We start from the raw sequence: 21,023 nt of genomic DNA, 5'->3' as shown, positions 1-21,023 counted from the left end.
TAGCCAGATCAATCTTCCTGTAAATCTGTTGGTTTTGGATTTTTTTTTTTTCCTCAAAATACAGTTTAAGCTGAACTCTGTTGCTGGATTCCTCATTCACCATGCTGCAGGAAATCCTTATTTGACCAATTTTTTGGGGAGGGTGGGGTGTCAGATACATTTCTAAACTTGCAGTATTTAAAAATAAAATCATACTTGCTGTTCTTAAAGTGTCATTTAAATGCATGTATTGTGTGTTATTTGAGGGACAGAATATAGGTTTTTTGGGAAAAAACTAATATTGTACAGTTACTGCCCCTCAAAACTGTTGCTGGTTAAAAATACAGTATTTTTGGCCATAACTTTGTACTACAGTATCTTCATTCCTTGAAATTTGCATCTGGTATCAAAGGCAGCTGACCCCCTCGTGTAGCTCATTGCTACCAACGGACGCTACCCTCCAAGACCTCAGTTCCCGCTTCTTGGCTGCGTGGCAGCCCTACCGCTTGGCCAGCCAATAAACTGGGTGAAAAAAACCCACTCATTTTTTATCTTCTTGCTTGGATGGTTTAGTAGTCTTTAATTCTCAGGGGTTTCAGCCAATTTGGCTAATCAACAGTTCAGACAAGTGCTACACTGACTAAATAGAAGAGGTAGAATTGCATGGCCAAAAAGCTTAGAAGTTGGGAGGGGAAAAAGAGTAACGCTGCCCTCCCTTCAAAACCTAGTCCTGAACTAGTAGGATAGTTTTTAGGATACTACTGTGTAGTATCTAAAGCACTCATTCTGTGCACTTCATGGGCTATTGGCTATTCTGGCTTGGAAGGATTGATCTTTTCACTTTGAAAGGTTTTGATTGCATTTTTATCCTGGGAAAAAAAATTACAGGAGAAGGAAAACGCTTTTCTGCTCCTCTTTAAGAATAACACGTTTGTGTATACAGGGACTAAACCCAACTGTAGTTGAATGAAGCCAACAAGTCACATTTGGTGTTAGGGATGGAGAAATACAAGAATTGGGCTTTCATTCATCTCAGAAAAAAAAGGGAAAAAAATAGTTCTTGTTATTTTCCACTAAGACCTTAAAACAAAGTTTTCCATCTTAAGGTGTTTAAAATGCCATGTCACTGTGCATGACATTCAAGGTTTGCTGTGTCCTTGTCCAAGGCACTCCCTCCTTCTCCATTCACACTTACCTATCACACTGATTAATAGCTTCCTGCCATCTAAAGACAAAAATTTTACAGTACTGGTTTATGTATATACACTCTGGAGTACTTTCTGATCCTTGTGAATGAAATGTAAAGTGGTCTGCTAAAACCGAACAATTGCTGAATTGTAATACAGCTGAAGAAGACCGCACTTCTTGCTTAATCTTACTTCATGTTCCTCCTGCCATCTTGTTCTGATTACTTTTCTGTATCTTTTCTTCATCCTGTTTGCCATAAAGAGAAGGTTGCTTGACGTATCAGGTTCAGTTCTGGTCATCATTACAGAATGGATTATACTGGCTAAATTAAAGACAAATTGTGAATGAGAATAGCTTCAGAAAGTTCCTGTAGTCAGGGGCAGATCCAATTAGCCTTCTGGACAGGCATTTCAGAAAACAAAGCTCTAACACTATAGTTGTAATACAGTCAAATGAAGGATATAGTAGCCTAATGTGGGCCGAAGTACCCATTTTAATATGTCATTTTGCATTGTCAATAGAGAACTGTTTGCCAAGATGTTACTGAAAATTTGCTTTTTTTTCCTACAGTCCTGTATGAGGTGGTTAATGCAATGATCAGACTGGCACTCAACTGAAGAGATGCATTAATTCGACAATAAGTTCAAGTGTATTCTTGCAGAGATAAGTTATTGCATAAGATTACTTTATATGATGCTAACAAAAAAGATGACTTGCATGCAGTAAATATTTAAGATATTGCACTTTTATACATTTATTATAAAGAGGAATCACTCTCTCCCTAAAAATAAAATTCCATTTATCTCAAGATGAAGTATCTGGAGTCTCTTAACAACTGTCAGTTAACTGTGCACACAAATGTGATTATGTATACTAGAGGTTAATCACCAATTTATTATCACATGCTGTGGAATATTTGGTTTATTCTAAATGCTGATTTTGGAAAGGCAGAACAATGTTTTGTATCAATATCATCTTGATTGCTACTTTTCTCAGCATGTCTTAGGAAAATCTTCACAGTTACTGATAGGACCTGATTTATTTTAGCTCAACAAATTGACAGCCATGTAAAAACCATTATTAAGGTTTTCCTTCAAGTACTGTAGAACTTCACTGTTTCATCTGATTTCACCTAATTTAAGCAACCTGAGTGTAACTGAGAGGCAAAAGGCCAGATATAAATGTAAGCAAATAGGATACTTCCCTTGCATAATAATCTTCTAACACATAAATCAATAATTTTGCTATAATTTAGCTGATGGAGCTATTCCTCTCAATTGCAACAGACTGTTGTGGTACTAAGACAGAATAAATCAGTTTTCCCTCATCTTACATAGGTAATCATATTATTCACATTCTTTACCAGATGTCAGAAGTGTTCAAATGATGTTATGACTAATATTTGTAAAAACAGATTAATTGATTTCCAGTAGTATTCAATACAGTCTAGAAATTATTTGCATCTCTTATAGGAGAGTATAGAAATGGTGGCAAAAGTGGAAGATTTCTGTGGTTATGGATTGAATAATTCTCTTCTGATATATATTCACATTCAAACATGCTGATTTCATTTCTGCGAATAAGAAACAAAAGCAACTCCACTGAAGATAGCAAAATGTAATTCTCAATTTAAAACCAGAAGAGCAAAACTTTATATCTCTCTAGAAGGTGAATACAGGACTCATCCTAGGTGATGGTGTTGGAGTGTAAATGAGCACAGCATATTCGTAAGCAGAGAAAAGCTTAAGTAAACTGAGAAACCATTTTTGAATCGTTTAGGTGAGAGTTCACTTGTTCAAGGTTAATAGGAAAATAAAAGCTGGGTATGAGATACTTCTTAGCGTGTATCTAAGAGACTGCTTTAAACGTCAGTCACAAAGATGAGCAAGTAACGCAGGTTAAGAGCTCACTCCCTTGCTCCGGTGTTCAGGAGTTGAGTCCTGCCTCAGAGCGCTCGGAGCGAAGGACACCTCCAGGCTGCAGCAGAGGGGAGTCGCGCGATGCTGCGAGGCGTGGAAGGCTGACCTTACATCCCCCGTCCTGCAAGTGACACGCATTCTGCTAGGTGACCTGCAAAATATGCGTAACTCCATTACTTGCTGCGTCTTAGCATTGGAAAAGGTTGCTGTGACTTCAGTAGCCTAGCAGAGGATCTTTTTTATTCTTCCCTTTCCGGTCGTTCTAATGGAAATGCGAAAGAACGGTTGTCTTATGCTAGGCTACAAAAAGAGGTGAATTCCTTTCCCCAACTCTCCAGCGCTGCATGTCCAGACTTGCTGTCTTAGAGAGCCAAAAATTGATTTGCTACCAAAAATTAATGGACATGGCAGACACACTTAGCTGCTGCAGACTTCATTTTCTGCAATCTATTTATACTACTTTAGTCTTTGCTTTCGATAATTCTGTGCCCAGTACATTTTAGTAGAAGGAAAATAGATTCACTTGTCTGGCTGGAGGTCTTGGGGTAAAAAATTGACTCTGCTGAGAACTACGAAAAAGAAAGCTGCTTCTCAGAGGAGGCTTCTGCTAAGGGCTGGTCATCTGAAATTTCCCAACATTAACTTGCTAGTTTAAGTTCTGCAAGTAACAGAGATTGAAGTGTTAGTGTAAAGAAAGCATGCATTGCCATCACCGAGGGCAGTCTGTCGTGAGCAAGACTGACTCAGGCCGACGTGGCATTTTGTAAAACACTCATGGTGGCAGGGAAGATCCCTCATGGTACACTGCTGTCACCATGACCCGCTGTGCCGTCTGTGAACCCAAGGTCCCAAAGGGTGGAATTTTTAACAGAAAATCTTAGTGTCTGATCTTTCTGCATTCAAAACCAGAGCAGTTCTGCCGCTCCTTTAGTGGAACAGAATTTCTCTACCATGGAGATGTCTTACTTGCTTTCTGGTTTTTTTTTCCTCTCCCTCTCTCTCATTTTTATTTAAAAAAAAAAATAACTTCCAAGGGAACCGGGAAGGCCTACACTCACGTTCCAGACAACACTTTTCAGTAGACTTGTTGGAGCTTACAAGAGACCAATAGGTCTATGAATGTGATCACTGGCTATTGATTTCGAGGATGTAATTACAACATCAAGTCTTCACTGATGCTGTAAAAGGTGGTTTCACGTTTAGGCTTTCTCAGGTGGCCAGAAAAGAAGTAATTGGTGATAGATGGCCATTAATAGTGTACTGAGGTCTACAGTGAGAACAAGTGGGACAGTGAAGTATCCACATACTAAAGCTACTGATGCAGTAACTTTTTGTGGAAGACTAACTCAGTTAACTACTTACACTTAGGCCAAAAGCACACTGAGAAAATAGCAACGTGGAAATCATCGTACCACTTAATGAAAATTCTTTTGAAAATACAAAAAGGTAAAGCCTGAGGCATTTTGCGAAGGCTTTGAGGCTGTCATTAAAGAAAAAACAAATTCAGAATGTATCTGTACAACCATCTATACATACCTAGCTATAAACGCAGGAGCTGTGTCACTTAGGAAATGGCATCTATAAATAACAACATAAAGAATTTAACACAAGGCCAATGCCAGGCCACACGATTTTACATCTTCCATCACAGGTACAAACACTTTCAGTATATTTGTCTATATGTACATATGCATTTCTGTTGGCATAGCAAGCATATCAGGCCTTTTATGATGTCTGAGAGAGTCATAGTCTTACAGACAATGCTTACCTACTTAAAGAACTTCCAGAAAGGTATCATAAAACCATTTTCATTTCATAGATATTAATGAAAACTAGAAGTTGTCTTCTGTTTGATTTTTTTTTTCTTTAAATTAAACAGAAGTTTATTTTAAAGGTGTTTTCTACAAGAGCCTGAGTTTCTTGGCATCTTATGTGCAAGTACAGTGATGGTTGTTCTAGTGGCCTGAAGGATATTAAATATCCTGGATGCTAAAGTAGTGTGTGGTCAAGAGACCAGAAGTATCTTGTGAATGTCTGAAAACAGAAATACTCAGAATGTATGTATTTTGCAAATCTTTCTCTATATTTCATCATTTAAGTCTCATCATTTGGGATCTTAAAAGTTTCAGATGTCATTCTCAATGTCTTTGGTGTTAACACTACCTGTATTGATTTTTAATTTTTTAGAACTATCCTGAACTAGTTAATACTTTTTTAAGCAATTTAACCTGTATTTATTAGCATGTACTACAAAATTGCATTTGTGTTCAGAGAAAAAATAGAGTGGGAATTGCTCACCCACCAAAGAACTGTAAGACGACTCTCTTTCTATCATCCATGTTCTAGCACACCAAACACTGTCACAGCGAATACTGTAAGAACAAACAAGCCCTTAGCAGACTCTAGAAGTCATGTAATTCCCATGTAATTCCTCCCAGCTTCTTGTGCACTTCCCCTCTGGCAGAGCACAAGGAGCTGAAAAGTCCTTGACTGAGTAGAAGCACTAAAACTACTTGGCAGCAACTAAAACCACCAGTGTGTTATCAACATTATTCTCATACTAAATCCAAAAGACAGCACTGTACCACATGTTCGGAAGAAAATTAACTCCATCCCAGACAAAACCAGGACACTCTGACATCACTGTTTGTGTGAAACGCAAGTGAATTCTGCAAGTTAAGAGGAGAAGGGTTTGTTGTCCATGATAGATCAGGACCTGGAACTCTAATACAGGTCTTTATTCAGTAGAGTGCCTGATGTCACAAGTGTATTTAGTTCACCTGCAGTACTTGAAAAGTCATGCGCAGAAGGAAATGCGTCGGAGAATGATAAGGGAAAGAGGGGTGAGGATAAGGGAGTTCCACAGGAAAGTTCATTATGTAAAATATAGGCTAGTGGTCTCCTAGTTACAGCACTGACGCCAAATTGCCTTAAACCCCAAGCCTTTGTGTAGCTGTAATAAATATTGTGGTAAAATCCTTTACCACTTTTCACACATCTGTATCTCATTCTGACCTGTTCCTTCACCACTAATGAGTCCTCTGTCAGACCTGGATATGTCTTCTGACTATGTGTCTGTCTCAATTCTTACAACTCTTTGGAAACAAATCTCAAATTTTTGAATGCCACCATGTCAACATATTTTCCTTACTGAGACGAGCGAAAAGCAGTTGCAGAATTTGAATGAGTCAAGAGTATGGACGCAGACCCTGGGAGAATGCTGTACACTGCATTCACAATGGTTTGATTTGTTTACTTTATAGATTTTTAAATTGCTGTTGGACAGAGAGTTAGTGAAAGGCTTACTGGAATGAAAACTTTCCAGAAAATAAAAGCCTGCAATTCTGTTTAGAAAAAGTGACAGACTTGATTTCAGGTCAACTTAATACTTTCCTTCCAAGGAATAGAAAAAAATCTCTTTTAGATACAAGTCTATGATTTTCAAAAGTTCCATTTAGTTTACAGTCTAAATAAATTCAGAAAGCTCACCGCATCCTGGGCTGCATCCAAAGCAGCGTGGCCAGCAGGTCGAGGGAGGGGACTCTGCCCCTCTACTGCACTCTGGTGAAAGCCCACCTGGAGTTCTGCATCCAGCTCTGGAGCCCTCAGCACAGGAAAGACATGGACCTGTTGGAGTGGGTCCAGAGGAGGGCCACCAAAATGATCAGAGGGCTGGAACACCTCTCCTGTGACAAAGGGCTGAGAGAGTTGGGGTTTTTCAGCCTAGGGAAGAGAAGGCTCCGGGAAGACCTTACTGCAGCCTTCCAGTACTTAAAGGAAAGATGGGAAGGGGCTTGTTATCAGGGAGTGTAGTGATAGGATGAGGGGTAATGGTTTTAAACTGAAAGAGGGTAGATTTACATCAGATACAAGGAAGAAATGCTTTCCTGTGAGGGTTGGTGAGACACTGGAAGAGGTTGCCCAGAGAAGTTGTGGGTACCCCCTCCCTGGAAGTGTTCAAGGCCAAGTTGGATGGGGCTTTGAGCAACCTGGTCTAATGAAAGTTATCCTGCCCATGTCAGGGGGGTTGGAACTAAATGATCTTTAAGGTCTCTTCCAACCCAAACCATGCTATGATTCTACAATTCTATGACAATTGAATAGTAGGAATACGTGTAACTTTAGAAGTGGTAGGTCAACACAGGCGAAACAAAACAATAGCAATAATTCTGAAATGGCGTGGTTCAAATATTTTACATGCAGTATTATAGAAGAAAGGCCTCTTTCCTCCATGCTTTCCTCCATGATTCTGCATTAAAATTAGTCTTTCAGATACCTTTTAGTCAAACCCAGGATAAAACCAGAAATGCATTAATGACATTCATGGCAGCAAGACCTACAAACTGGACTGTGGAGTTCACTAGTGGGAACTTGAGGATGATAAAGTCTACTGAGCAGTGGCTTTGAGCTCTTAGGTGGAGACACAGGCAAAATAGGCAGCATGTTCTCATGGCTAGACATGAGACTGGCTTTGAGAAGTATGCAGTTGATGTTTTCTGACATGAACAACTTTTACATAATATAGGAAATATTTAACTTCTGTCTGGATGGACATTCATGCCGAGTAGCACAAAGACATTAAGGGGACACTAGCATGCTCTCCTAATTTTATTTTGATTATACATTTCTTTAAATGTATTATGTTTTATTTATAATATGGCCTTGTATAAATCTATGCACAGAAACAATTGTTTCCCACAGTACATATAAATATATATATAACTATCAAAAATACCTGTCTATAATTGGCCTGAGAACCTCAAAGCAGCACTCTGGTAACTGACAGACCTTCCTTGAGTCTCTCCCCAGACGAAATGGTGATTTGTAACATAGGCTTTTGTGTCATTAGAGTAAAAAAATGTGAGGGAAGAGCCAAGCGCACCGTGCATATTGTTCTGTTATTTTTTGAAACATATGCTGGTCACAACCAGATGTAGTTTAAATCTGATTTACATGTGAGGGAAAGCAATTTAAAAATTTATTTATTTCATTATGGTTCTTATTAGCCATAATATTTAGCTATTTCAAAACGTTAATGGTGAAACTTAGAATCACTTGGCGTTGCTGTTTCTTTACCAGTCATCACTCAGTCTGACAGCATGTACGATTCTCCAGCTTTGGATGCCATTTTTGATAACCCAGTTCCCTCCCAGCGAAATACATTTTTTTTAATTTGAGGTGAATTAGCCTTTTTTTCCTGAAATGAACCAACATGGATGGGACTTGGCATTGCTGCTGACATTATCAGCGGTTCTAATGTTTTCCATGGTACAAAATAATCAATATATATTTTAATCACTTTTATCTGTCTATTTTAATTTTTTAAGTCAAACTTTCTTTCATATATCATGTCTAATTCTTGTTGAATAATTACTTCAAATATTTTCAGAAACTTTGTTTGGAATTTCCCAGATAATTTGTTTTCTTTACTTTCGTTTCAGCTGAAGGAATCCAAAAGCCCATCTTTCTTAATGTTTCTCAGTCTTGTGATAATTAAAATAACTAGGCAATGATCTGCTCTATTTCCACTGCTTGGTTTGTAGAACTTCATATACTGAATGTTTGATCTTAAATGCATCAATGATCTTTTAGAGGCTCTGTATTGATAACAGGCAGCATTCATTTTTGACAAAATCTGTTTACAACTATTGAACCATATTGTAAGCTCTAGGCCTTTTCTTTTCATCCTGCTACTGTCAACCTCATTAATTCATGCTTGCTACTTTCCGTATTACTCATGTGCTAAAGACAGGATTTCAATTATTTTCCCAATACTTTATGTGGTTTTGATTCAATGGACATCGACATGATTTTATTTTGTTCCTAACCTGTTCCTTCTGCATCTTTGAAGATACTATTCAGATAGAAAGTAAATCCTACTGTGGTATAAAATTTCAGTATTTCCTGTGACTCCAGTTGCAGCTTAGATTTTCCCAAAAGTTCAGTCACTCGACAATTCAGACTATTTTAGCTATCCCTATTTGACTCCTTTAAATACTCTTCCTTACCCTTATCTACAAACCCAATTTTATATATTAACAGTAGCTTTCAGAGCCCTTCACTTAGTATTGTTTACAACTTATATATGTTGATTTTTGTAACTTGGCTTATACATGATTGAGTGGTTTACAGGAGTGGAGCAGATATATCTGATTACAACCTTTGCTCTAAAAAGAGTGCATAAAACAGGCTGCTTGGCATTCTGAGTTGAACATAAATTTTCTCCTGTCTTTATTACCTGATAATTCAAAGCTTTGAGGATCTTAAATGAACCAATGCATTAACTAAAAAAACCCCCAAAGCTGGCAGAATTAGAAAGGGAGGGAAAAAGGATATTAAAAACCACTGAATTAAAAAAGAGTAGAAGTAATTACTCTTAAATCGCCTGGTAGTAATGTGTTAGGAGATTGTTTTCTGGGGAATATGAACCTAGCCAGTAAGAAGGAGTAATTTCTTCCACTAAAAATTATTTGCAGAAACTTTTAAAACACAAAATCTTTGCATACAACCTAAAGTAGCCTTTTTAAAAACTGAATTATGGTGAAGAAGATTAGTTATCAGACCAGAAGCCAGTTACCGAAGAAACCTGTAGTAAAAATCTGATTAGAATCATAGAATCATTTAGACTGGAACAGACCCTTAAGATCATGGAGTCCAACCATTATCTGAGCGCTGCCAAGTCCACCACTAAACCATGGCCCTAAGCACCACATCTACACGCCTTTTAAATACCTCCAGGGATGGTGACTCCACCATTTCCCTGGGCAGCCTGTTCCAGTGCTTGAAAACCCTTCTGGTGAAGAAATTTTTCTTAATTTCCAATCCAAACCTCCCCTGGACCAACTTGAGGCCATTTCCTCACATCCTATCACTAGTTACTTGGGAGAAGAGACCAACACCCACCTCACCACAACGCCCTTTCAGGTAGTTGTAGAGAGTAGCCTCCTTTTCTCCAGGCTAACAACCCCAGTTCCCTGCATTTATTATGGGCAAGAGAAGAGAGTTCCTGGAAGTAATCTGTATACTTGGTACTTCAAAAATGCCAATTTTCCAAAGCTAGGGAAAATTATGAGTGAGGTATGGAATAAAAATAATCACAGAGTACTGCAAAGAAAAACTACAATTCTTAAGAATTTTTTTAGGTCAAGAAAAAAAGATTCAGTAACAAGACAGGTTTGGCTAAAAGTTCTTCTTGACTCAGCAGCAAAGGGAAGGGAAGGGAAATGAAACATACAGAAAAAATTAAAAAGCTAGTAATAAATCCTAGGAATTGGAAGGTAGGGAGTACAGAAAATGTTAAAGGGAAGTTTAAATACCAATGGCTCTTAAGGATATGGCAACACTAAAAAGGCAGATATTTTAAAGTACATTAGGATATATTAGCAATGTTGTAAGTCCTATGTGGTTTTACCCAAATGGTAAAAAATGAGGATGAAGAAATAAGAAGCAGGCATACCAGACGCTGATATCTGGTATATGTCTGAGGGGAACGTAGCAAGGTGCTGTCACGTGAGCACGATTAAATACTTTCTAATCCATTAGTAACTAGGGGTAATTGTGAATAATACTGAGCAGGAATTTAAACAGGCCCAGATAACTTGCAGCCAGAATTTCTGAGGAGGTCTTGTTCTGTTTGATGTGAAATACTAATAAATTATGAACTCCAAGAGAAAAACCAGAAGACTGGAACAGTGCTGCTGTTGTGCTGTTATCAGCTGTAATTTCATTAATTAAAAACTGCCATTAGTCAGCACAAGCAAACATCCTGATACATTTTCAGAAACATTTGCCTGAATGTTACTGAACGCGTTACGACAAACTGAAGAACAGGATGAGGAGTGATACAATCAGCTCTGCCATAGTCGTGGCGTGATCCAGTGGAAATGGAAATGTGTTGCTCTCCTGCCCGTCAGATAGGGGTGGTGGAGCACAGGGAGTACAGACAGTCCATCCAAACCGGCTTTTGTGGGAGGTGGTGCATTGATTTTAGTGAAGTTTAGACTTCATGGTAAAAGATGACATAAAAATGCAAAACTTCACTGTATTTGCCAGCAACCGAAACGTGTATTTTTTCCAAAACATCTCTTAATCCAGTATGTTTCTAAGTCCCTCTTTGAACCCGCAGTTATTTAATGTGTTTATATCAGCACCATGAAATACCTGAACCTGACAGAATTTGAAGACTGCTGTTAGGACTCGTTGCTCTGTAACAGGAGATGGTGGGCTTAATTCCTCCATAGATACTGCAACATTTATGCAACATCACTTCTAATTAGTGGTTTTAATAGCAACAGGATTGCAGGCTTGTAGTTAAGTGTGCATTGGCTCCTTTATTCCTGCACACCATAAGCCTTTACAAAACACAACATTAGTAAGTCTTAACAGCACCACGCACGTGTGGAGCCACTCGGGAAAATTATCCTATGTGGTCAAACCTTTAGGATTTAAAAGAGGAGTCTTTCTCTTATCCTTCCACTTACGTGAATGATAATCTGAAAATTCCTTTGCTTCGCCATATGCTCATTTTCTTTCATGTCTTTTTTATTTCTCCCATGAGAAAAGGTGCACCAGCAGTGCACTTTACACTAACTTCACATGCAATTAAATTAGCAAAATTTGGCTATGATAAGTCTCAGTTGTCTGTTAGAAAGAAACCTGAGCTGCTGCTGCTGCTGGTTGTTTCTGAAGTATTCCTCCTGCAAGGACCAGTTTTGCCTTTTGAGAATTAGACTGATTTGTGATTTATATCCAATTACTTGTTCACTTTCTAAGTGCTACTTCAGCGGGTATCTGTTTGAAGGGAAAGAGTCTATTAAGTAACGTGTTTTTACCACCACTTGGAAGGTGGTTGAATCTGGGATATTTTTCACTGCATCAGTATTTGGGGTCATTAAACCCGTCAAACTTGTTTGGGCCAGCAGGAAAGTTTCCCTGTGCCCGTTCCTTTTACGGAGTGCCGCTACTGTGAGTCACTCAGCAATGACTTGCGCAAAGTACACAGAGTGCCAAAGAAAATAAACAAGTCAGCTGGAGTGAAACCTTATCACTGTGTAGAATTACAAAACAAACTAAGTCACCCACCCTAAAAAGAAAGCCACACATGAATGTTAGTGCAAAACTGAGTTTATTTTAATCTCCCAGTTTTGAAATACGCATAACATTTGGGGTCTGTTTCTCTTTGAATTTCTGTATCCTACATAGCTGTTTACTCCTAAGAAAAGCGGATATAAACCACTACCAAATAAAAAACCTGTATCCATTTTTCACAGGTTAAAATGACCATGCTCTCTGAAGGCCCAGGAAAAAAATAGATTTCTCATTTTTTCGATACTTCTTGAGGGAATGGCAGCAGGATTTCCAACGCTCTTCCACCACTGCTCTCAGTTCTTACCTGCTACCTAGTCATAGTAGGTAAGAACATACTAGTAGCTAGAAATACTTAAGAAAATTTAGGAGTAAAACTGAAATATTAGTGGTATCAGGTATTCTGCCCTGAAGTTCTCTCTCCATACCAACAATAGCCAAAAAGCCACTGTGAGACATCAAAAAAATACCACTTTTAAAAATAGCAAAACTGAAGTTACTTCCCTCATTGAACCTACAGTGACACATTTTTGCTCATAGTTTTTCTAAAGCATAATCTGCCTCACTTCTATACTCGTTGCCTTTTTTATTCAACCAACTACTTCCATGTAAAGCACATAATAAAATACGAGGTTATGAAACATCTAGAAGTTCCTTCTACTGTAGCTGTTCTCCAGGTTCCTACTTCTACCCACAACCATAATATCCACTCTCTTCCTGGTTGTTACAGGGCACTGTTTCTTGGTCTTTTTAGTTGGTACCCTCCTGATTTGAAGATGATGTTCACTCTTAAGGAAGCATAACTGCAATGAAAACCTGATCAGCAGAAAACAGCAGTATATGATTTGGGGTGGTTTTGCTCTTGAAGAGTAATGATGTGCAACCAAAAGAGGGAAGTGCCTGTAGGTGTTTTATGATTTTGTTCCCAAATATTCACTGAAAATTACTTCTGACTGTCCTCCATGAGGTCAAACATGATGACCACCCCACTTAAGAAAAAGGACTGATTTAAAACTTTAGACAGACAATCAGATGTTTGAGTTCTAAGCATTTTTTATACCACACCAGGTTTTTAAAAATCTCAAACCTATCCTTAGCAAAAAGTACACTTTGCTTAGCTGAGGGCAGAATTTTCACCACTGATGGTTATTTATATTGTAACCAGCTCAGAACGGAATCCTGCTTCTGAAATCTTACCTGCTCTGAAGAAAAACTGTACTAACTGTACTGCCACCAGCCTTTTATGTACCCCTGAGTTTTTGGCAGCCTTCTCAAGATTGTTAGGAGTTCATATGCCAGCACCTGTGGGAGCAGGCACATCTGGATAATGGTGGATCAGAGAGAGGAGTTAAAGGGAAATCTGCTGGGCGCTAATAACTGGTCTAGAAAATACCACTAAGTCTTGACGTTCTGCACAGCTTCTTGGAAAGTGACTCTTCATAAAGCCTAGAGGCTGCTGCAGACCAAAGTGGCTGCCAGGTACTTTGAACGGTTGTACTTCTCTTCAGCTGCACCAAGGGAGATGTAGCAGCATTTTGGATAAACAAAGCCCTGAAGAGCTCAGCAGAAAATATTGATAGCCCTGTAATCTGCACAACTCTATTACTCAGCTACGGGAAAATCAAACCGTAAGCAGTGCAAGTTTATTGAAGAAAGCAACGAATAAGCTGGAAAAAAATAGCACTGGTGACTGGAAGAAAGCTTAAGCATATCACATAAATGTTAGTTCCAGGAATAAATTGCCCGAAGAATTTCCCACATTACACTAAATTGCTCTTAGATAAAGAAATAGGTGAAATAAAGTCTAATGCATTGGGAAGAGTTATTCAGCCTGTTAAGAAATATACAGGTAGGGAACTCCACAGTCACTGAGAAGTTGTTTAGAATGTGACTGTGTTATGGCACAAAACCAAATTCACCTAGAAGCCTAAACCCGCTACCTGTAAGAGATGGGAATCTGTGCAGCTTCCCTTTCCCTCTTCCTTTCTTTGATGATGCTTTCTTCTTGTTGTTGTTGTTGTTAAAGAATCACTAATGAGGGAACTGGGACCCTCCTCCACTGAAAAAGGAATTTTTATTGACACTTCTTAAGTGAGCTGATGTAATTCTGTGGAACCATGGAGGAAAAACTTGTATAGTACAATCCTGAAAACTCTTGTGTAGATGCTTATTTTTGCTTTTAAATAGTGCTAATAAAGGTAAGAGATATACAGTAAGAATAAACTTGGACTTCGAATTTTTTCCTTGGAAAGCCAACCCTAACATGGGAACTGAGATATGATGTGAATTTTCAAAGTTGTTAGCGCAGTGGGAATTGTACTGCTGTGTACACCTTTCTGTAGTCCACCAAAAAAACCCCCTAATTCTGACACTTATCTCAAAGTGTATGTACTGGTCATCAAATACTATTAGACAAGGCAAATATTTACTTGCACTAGCAACAAATAACATTATTCAGAGAATAGCCGCATTTGTATGAAACTCCAGGATCAGCAAGCTCAGAGGATTCTGACTCCTTTGAAACCTGCTTCCATTCTTTCTTATGTCAGGAAGGTATTCTAAAGAGTTACTAGCACTAAGAAGTTCAAAAATATTTAGCCTTCAAATTATGAAGCAACTGCTTTATAATTACTCACTCTTACATATTTAATTGGTAAAGTGTGGAGACACTTGTTTTCCATGGACCTAGAAATACTAAGCTTTGTTTTTAAAAGATATTTTACATTCACAATATAAATCCATGCAACTGTGTATTTGTGGGGAAGAAACCAACAAATCAACCACTTACATGTGTTTAAATAAATATTTGCTTACCTTTCTATTTTCTAATGGTTTCACCTATCACTGTTGCATAAACTTTGGGTCAAAAGCTTGTTGCTTGTTATTAAATGCATTTAAAATTCTGCAAGTTCGAAAGTTCAAGTATCATTACAAGTTTTCTTTAGAATAAACCAGTAGAGAAAAAAATTATAGGAGAACGACTAAGTAAAGAATCAAACTCTAAGGAAACTTTGAACACATGCACAGAGAAGGCAAAGGTGAGAAAAAAGTAATTTTTAATGCATATAGGATGTTGTTATAAACCTGAGGATCTAGCTCCTGTGCAATAAATGTTTCTTCCTCTCCTCTCCCCCTCCAAAAAAAAAAAAACCCACAGAAAAAAAATGCTTTCTATACCTGAAATAACCTTGAAAAGAGTTTTAAAAATCATGTGCTGATTTTGCAGACCTTCAGTACAGTTAGAAAGTCACAAATATATTCTCCACTGTTGGCAAACTTGCAAACGAGTCTCAAACTCTTGGGGCATGGAGCATGATTAGTAGCTGTGTCTTAAAACAGCTATGGAGATGATTCTGCCCAGACAACAGAAGGGGCTGATCCTGAAGCCATGGGATCTCTAGCCTGAAGGAGTTCCCACCTCGACCACCCTCAGCATAGGCTTACATGTGTAATTTCAGCACAAGTGAGTACGTAGCTCTTTCTCTTTGGCGCTACAGTAGTCAAGCACCTTGCTTGCAGTTCCATGCCCTCAAAGGAGACGGTGATAATTGTTCTGTAGTAAGTCAGTGTTTTCCTATATAAAGGAATAGCAAACATTATTAATGCTGCTAACTGCTATGTACCCGTACTACAATGGGACAAGAGGAAAGTGCCGCAAGTTGCGCCAGGGGAGGCTTAGACTGGATATTAGGAAAAATTTCTGTACTGAGAGAGTGGTCAGGCATTGGAACAGGCTGCCCAGGGAGGTGGTGCAGTCACCATCACTGGAAGTGTTCAAAGAAATGTGTAGACGTGGCACTTGAGGACATGGTTTAGGGGGCATGGTGGTGCTGGGTTGATGGTTGGACTTGATGATCTTAGAGGTCTTTTCCAACCACAATGACTCTGTGATTCTGTGATTCTACCGCAGACCTTGAACTACTTGTGGCAGGCAGAAAAGCAGCTGTTGCCTGGCCAGGAGGCACCGGAGGCTCCCAGGACACCCACAGGGCACCCAGGCAGCCCTTGCGTTGGCGCTTTACAGCTGCTCTGAAGGGCACCGCTGCTGCTTGCCGGCAGCGCAGCTTAGATGCGGAAGGTTTTCCAAGACTATGTATTCCTTACCGAATGCAAGCCACGAAGCTGAATGCTCGATTCAGCTACGTAAGCAAGGAATGAAACACAGCTAATTCAAAAAAACCACCTCCAACACGAAAACCAGCCGACGCCAAGGGCGGGGGTGTCCCCCTCCCCGTCACAGCTCCCACCCCGGCTTGAGAGGCAAAGGTGTTAGGTGGGAAAAGGGAAAGCAAGCCCCCCACGCGCGGTTTTACGACCCTAACCTCGCAGGTCGACCCTCTAGCCTGCGGCGCCCTCAGAGCGGGGCGCGAGCGGGGCCACCGCGGGCTGCCCGCCCGCAGGCAGCCCCCGCCGCCGCAGGCAGCGCCCCCCGCCCCCGCGGGCACCCGCAGCGCGCAGCCCGGGCGGCCGAAGCTCCGTGACGAGAGCGAGCTGCCCCCTGCGGCTCCCTAACTCCGGCCAGTGGGTGTGTGCGGTTTTGGGGTGGGTTTTTTTAGTTATTTTAGGGGCTTTTTATGTGTGTATGAGGGTTTTCTGTGTTGTTTTTAGGTAACCGGGTCCCTTCGCCTCCCGCCTGCCCCCGGCGCCCCGCAGCCTGCGAGGCCCCCCGCTCCGCGACCCTGAGCCCCTGCGCTGCGAGGGGAAGATCGTTCCCGCCCCGCCGCAGCAGCGGCTCGGCCGCGCCCGCAACCGTTAACCGGCGGGAGGAGGCGGCACCTGCCCGCCTCGGCCCCGCGGCCCCTCCGGCGGCGGGCGGAGAGGCGGCAGCCCCTTTGCCGCGGCGAGGCGCGGCTGGCGGGCGGCTCTTCCCTCTGCTCCCCGCCGGCGGCTGGCGCCGGGGGCCATGGCCGGCTGCTGCCTCTCCGCCGAGGAGAAGGAGTCGCAGCGCATCAGCGCGGAGATCGAGCGGCAGCTGCGCCGGGACAAGCGGGACGCCCGCCGGGAGCTGAAGCTGCTGCTGCTGGGTGAGTGCGGGCTGCCACCGCCGAGCCGCCCGCCCCGGGGCGGGGAGACCCCTCGCCGTGGCGGGGGTCGGCGGGTTCGGAGGTCTCCCGCCGGCGCAGCGACAGCCGCCGCTCCCCTGCCTGCGGCCGGGCTGGGCGGGAGCGGCCGACCATCACAGCCCTGTGCCTGGGGGCTTGCTGCCGCCGTGGTTCTCTTTCGAGAGAAACCGAGCGGAACCCAGACGTGCCCGGGCACCGCCAGGAGGCCGCGGTGGTGCGCACGGTACTGCTGTGGGAAGGCGTGGTGAGCGAAAGGCAACCGCAAGCTCAGGAACGGCATTTACACGCCGTCGCCTGGCGCGTGGCCTGTCCCGCGTCCGGGAGAGCCCGGTGGTTCTTGGTCTCCCGCACCATGTTGAAGGCCTCCCGGGGCGAGGCAGGGCCGGCCTGCCAGGCCCTGCCCGCATGCTCCTCTTCGGGGCCTCTCTGCTGAGGCATCATTTTCTACGTCAACCACTTGACTTTTTGAAATGCGTGCTGTTTCACCGGTGGTAATTCAGCTTGGCGGAGGTGTTGGTGAGGGCTCTAGCGCACGTGAAGTCAACGGCCTTAAGCCTTTGGAGCTGTTGCTGCTCACTGCAGATGCGAAGCAGAGCTGCGATAGCGTGCTGGCTGCTCTGATACGTGCTGGGGGGAAAGTAAGGCCACCGCAGTGACTGAAAGAAAACAAGAAACTTGAAACCATCTGGTAGAAAACCTTAAACTAAGGAGAAGCAGCCTCAGCCTAGGAGAGCTTTATTCTTCTGTGTCAGCTGTTGGTGCCCAAAGAGCTCCATGCGGAAGCTGTCAGGTGTCAAAGCTGCCAGTGTGCGAACAGCTGCTCATGCTACAACCAGTGCCAGCGGCGAAGCCTGTGTCCGTCGTGCAGCGCGTTGGTGAGCTGGCGCTACCATGTGCTCCTGCCGACACGCCCTCGCTAGGGCCCCTGCCTTCATCTCTGCTGCCGACGGGTCAGCATGTAGCAGCTTCCCCAATGTACCTCACCAAATAACCAACCGGGCTTCCAGCAGTAAGTTTTTAGGAAGACTGAACAAAACTGTAGATCAGAAAGTAAGCTTAAACAGGCTGCTCTCAGTGCTGAATTACAGAATGATTTTAACATAAAACCGATCTAAAAAAAACATGAAAACCCCAAACACTGACTCACCCTCAGTGCCTTATATGTGGTTTGCTATTGCCTTTGCGTGTTACCTGTGTAGAAGTCTGTGCCTGACTGATGCAATAGTCTAAATTGTCTGTTGGATTTTGGATTTTGCAGTAAATATTTGTAAGAAATAAGAATTGTCTGTTAAAAAGTCCTCTAGCGCAATGTGTTATCTGTGCTGTGGATGTCTTGAAAGACTGTGAAGTAACTTTTATTCTAGTTTGCTTTTCTTCAGTATAATGCTCTACCTTTATGCAACTTAAATGTTATGAAGTCTACTGTTCTCACACTTCCTCTTCTGTTTGCTTTTGGACTGTCAAACACTGTGCAATGTTGCTTTGCTTTAACTGAAAACACTGTGGGTGTTTTTCTATATTTATTTACTGTTTTTACCAGAAAAACAGGTGATCATGAGAACAGTTCAGTTTGTTTTGGAAAACATAGGACTAACAAAAAAGCCCTCAGAAACCAGAACGCTTATGTTGTCACTCTGTTTGCATTTTTTCTTACAGAATTGTAAAACGCACCTTCTCCAGGTGTATACAGCAGTGTACTTCTATGATTATTGGATGTTGTGCACAATTGAAAGAATTGTTTTGTTGGACAGGTTGGCTGTTTGAATGTAAAGCAGAGTATAAAAATAATACTTAGAGTTGGGGGTCAAGTGTAATTTTATAGGTTTTTGAACACGAAATAGCAGATTCTTAGTGTGTTTTTAGTAAAAGACATAGGGAAGTAAATGAGAAGATAGAACTTATCAGGCAAATCATAAGGACCTGCTGCATCTAGAAACTGAATTTGTATACTTTCTTGTCAGAGGTGACGTGAAATTTTTAACTGTGGGTGTTGTCCTTAGGTAACTCCTGGCTGTGTTCCTGTGGACAGCTTGGTCAACATTGTTGAGTCATGGTGGGGAGAGCCCATGAATGACCAGCCCCAGGAGGCATGGTTCTGGAGTCTGGATTTTTCCAATGCTTAAGTTATTTAGATGAATACATTTTTCATAGCTATCTCAAAGGAAAGCTTTTGGCTAGCGTAAGACTTTGGTTTGATGGAGAAATGAGGGTGAAATTGCATGTCTGTATTAGCCATGAAGTCAAATGAGGCTATTGGTTTGTTTTGAGGGCAAATCTGTCCATTACAGTTTTGAGTCCAAGTTTAAAAATGTAAGCAACTGTAATGTTACAACTTTAAAGGGCAAAAGTAAGTTTATTTACTGTTTGTGTTATTCTGCTGGTTCTTGTTGCACTGTAGTCAGCTTCTCCTTCTTTAAAAAGTATTTTATTTGCTTGTTGTCGTGCAAAACCATCACAGAAAACCTCGGTTGGAGCAATAGTATTAATCACTCATGCAAAAAGACTACAAACCTGTTGAAGAAGCTGTATGCTTTCAAAGAGGAGACCTTTCAAAAACACTTACCTGTAGCTGTACTCATGGGCCTTGGGGGAATACCAAGCCTTTTTTCAAACTATCTGTTGCAATAACCAAACTAAAACTTCATTCTGACCTAGGTGGGACATTACCAGTGTATATAATACTGGGTAACTTGTTTATGGTAGTAATTAAGTTATTTTCTTGATTGGATATGGATGTCACCATATACATTCAGATACTGCAAATATACTTTAGAAAGCGTAATTTGAAGCATATAGTTCAGTTCAATTGAAAAGTAAAAATGTATCTCCTTGTCTGGCAAATTTAGCAGTTCCTTTAGTCTTTTACATAATAGGAAAAAAGGTGGTTATTCTGGATTACTATCCATCCAGCAGTGTTTTGTCATCAAAAAGTGGATCTTCAGGGAATGATGCAGGAGTGGCATAAACATGACTTCTCTCCTTTCCTTAGCCTGTACTCTCAGCTTCCAACTGCTCCTGTGTCAGGAGCTTCCTGAGCCACAGGGGTGTTCTGAGTTTTCAGCAGCTCTCAGTGGATTCCTCTTCAATGCATTTATCTAGCATCTTTCTGCCATCCACAGCATTTTGTGGCAGGAGATGGTCAGCTTAACTGTGCTCTGTGTCGAAAAGCGTGTCCTTTCATTTTTGATTGGCCTCCTCTTTAAAACCTCTTAACATCTGTTGTAAAAGAGACAGAGGACTGTCAGTGCCTGTTCATTCACCCCCATACCTCTCCTGTTTTACAGACCTGTTATATCACTCTTCAGCCATCTGTTTTCCAAGTTGAAGCAGTAAGTGATTTTTTTCTTCACTGTGCCCATGCACATGCATGGCAGCAGTGTGCTCAGAAAAGGGGCTATAATATATCTTGAAATCTTTATTCTTGAGAAATATAGAATCATAGAACCGTTTAGGTTGGAAAAGACCCTTAAGATCATGGAGTCCAGCCATTATTTTGAGCACTGCCAAGTCCACCACTAAACCATGGCCCTAAGCACCACATCTACACGTCTTTTAAATACCTCCAGGGATGATGACTCCATCACTTCCCTGGGCAACCTGTTCCAATGCTTGACAACCCTTTTGGTGAAGAAATTTTTCCTAATTTCCAATCCAAACCTCCCCTGGACCAACTTGAGGCCATTTCCTCACATCCTATCACTTGTTACATAGGAGAAGTAACCAACACCCACCTTGCTACAGCCTCCTGGGAAATGGCTAGTTTTTTGTTTTGTTTTTTTAAAACCTCAGT

General features: G+C 41.3%; 1 protein-coding gene across 1 annotated transcript in view; it reads left to right on the top strand.

Annotated features, from left to right (window-relative positions):
* Nucleotides 1-17,073: 17,073 nt before the first annotated feature.
* Nucleotides 17,074-21,023, top strand: part of LOC309415547 (guanine nucleotide-binding protein subunit alpha-14) — a gene marked incomplete at both ends in the record, with an annotated part of 90,747 nt that continues 86,797 nt past the window's right edge. The window contains one exon of the mRNA XM_082013092.1: nucleotides 17,074-17,194. Within this exon, the coding sequence (XP_081869218.1) occupies nucleotides 17,074-17,194 (121 nt within the window). The remainder of the gene's footprint in view (nucleotides 17,195-21,023) is intronic.

This window comes from Phaethon aethereus, assembly GCF_964289735.1.
Source record: "Phaethon aethereus genome assembly, chromosome: Z".
In the NCBI taxonomy this organism is placed as follows: domain Eukaryota; kingdom Metazoa; phylum Chordata; class Aves; order Phaethontiformes; family Phaethontidae; genus Phaethon; species Phaethon aethereus.
The sequence above is the reverse complement of the archived record's forward strand: the minus strand, read 5'-3'. Positions and strand labels throughout refer to the sequence as shown.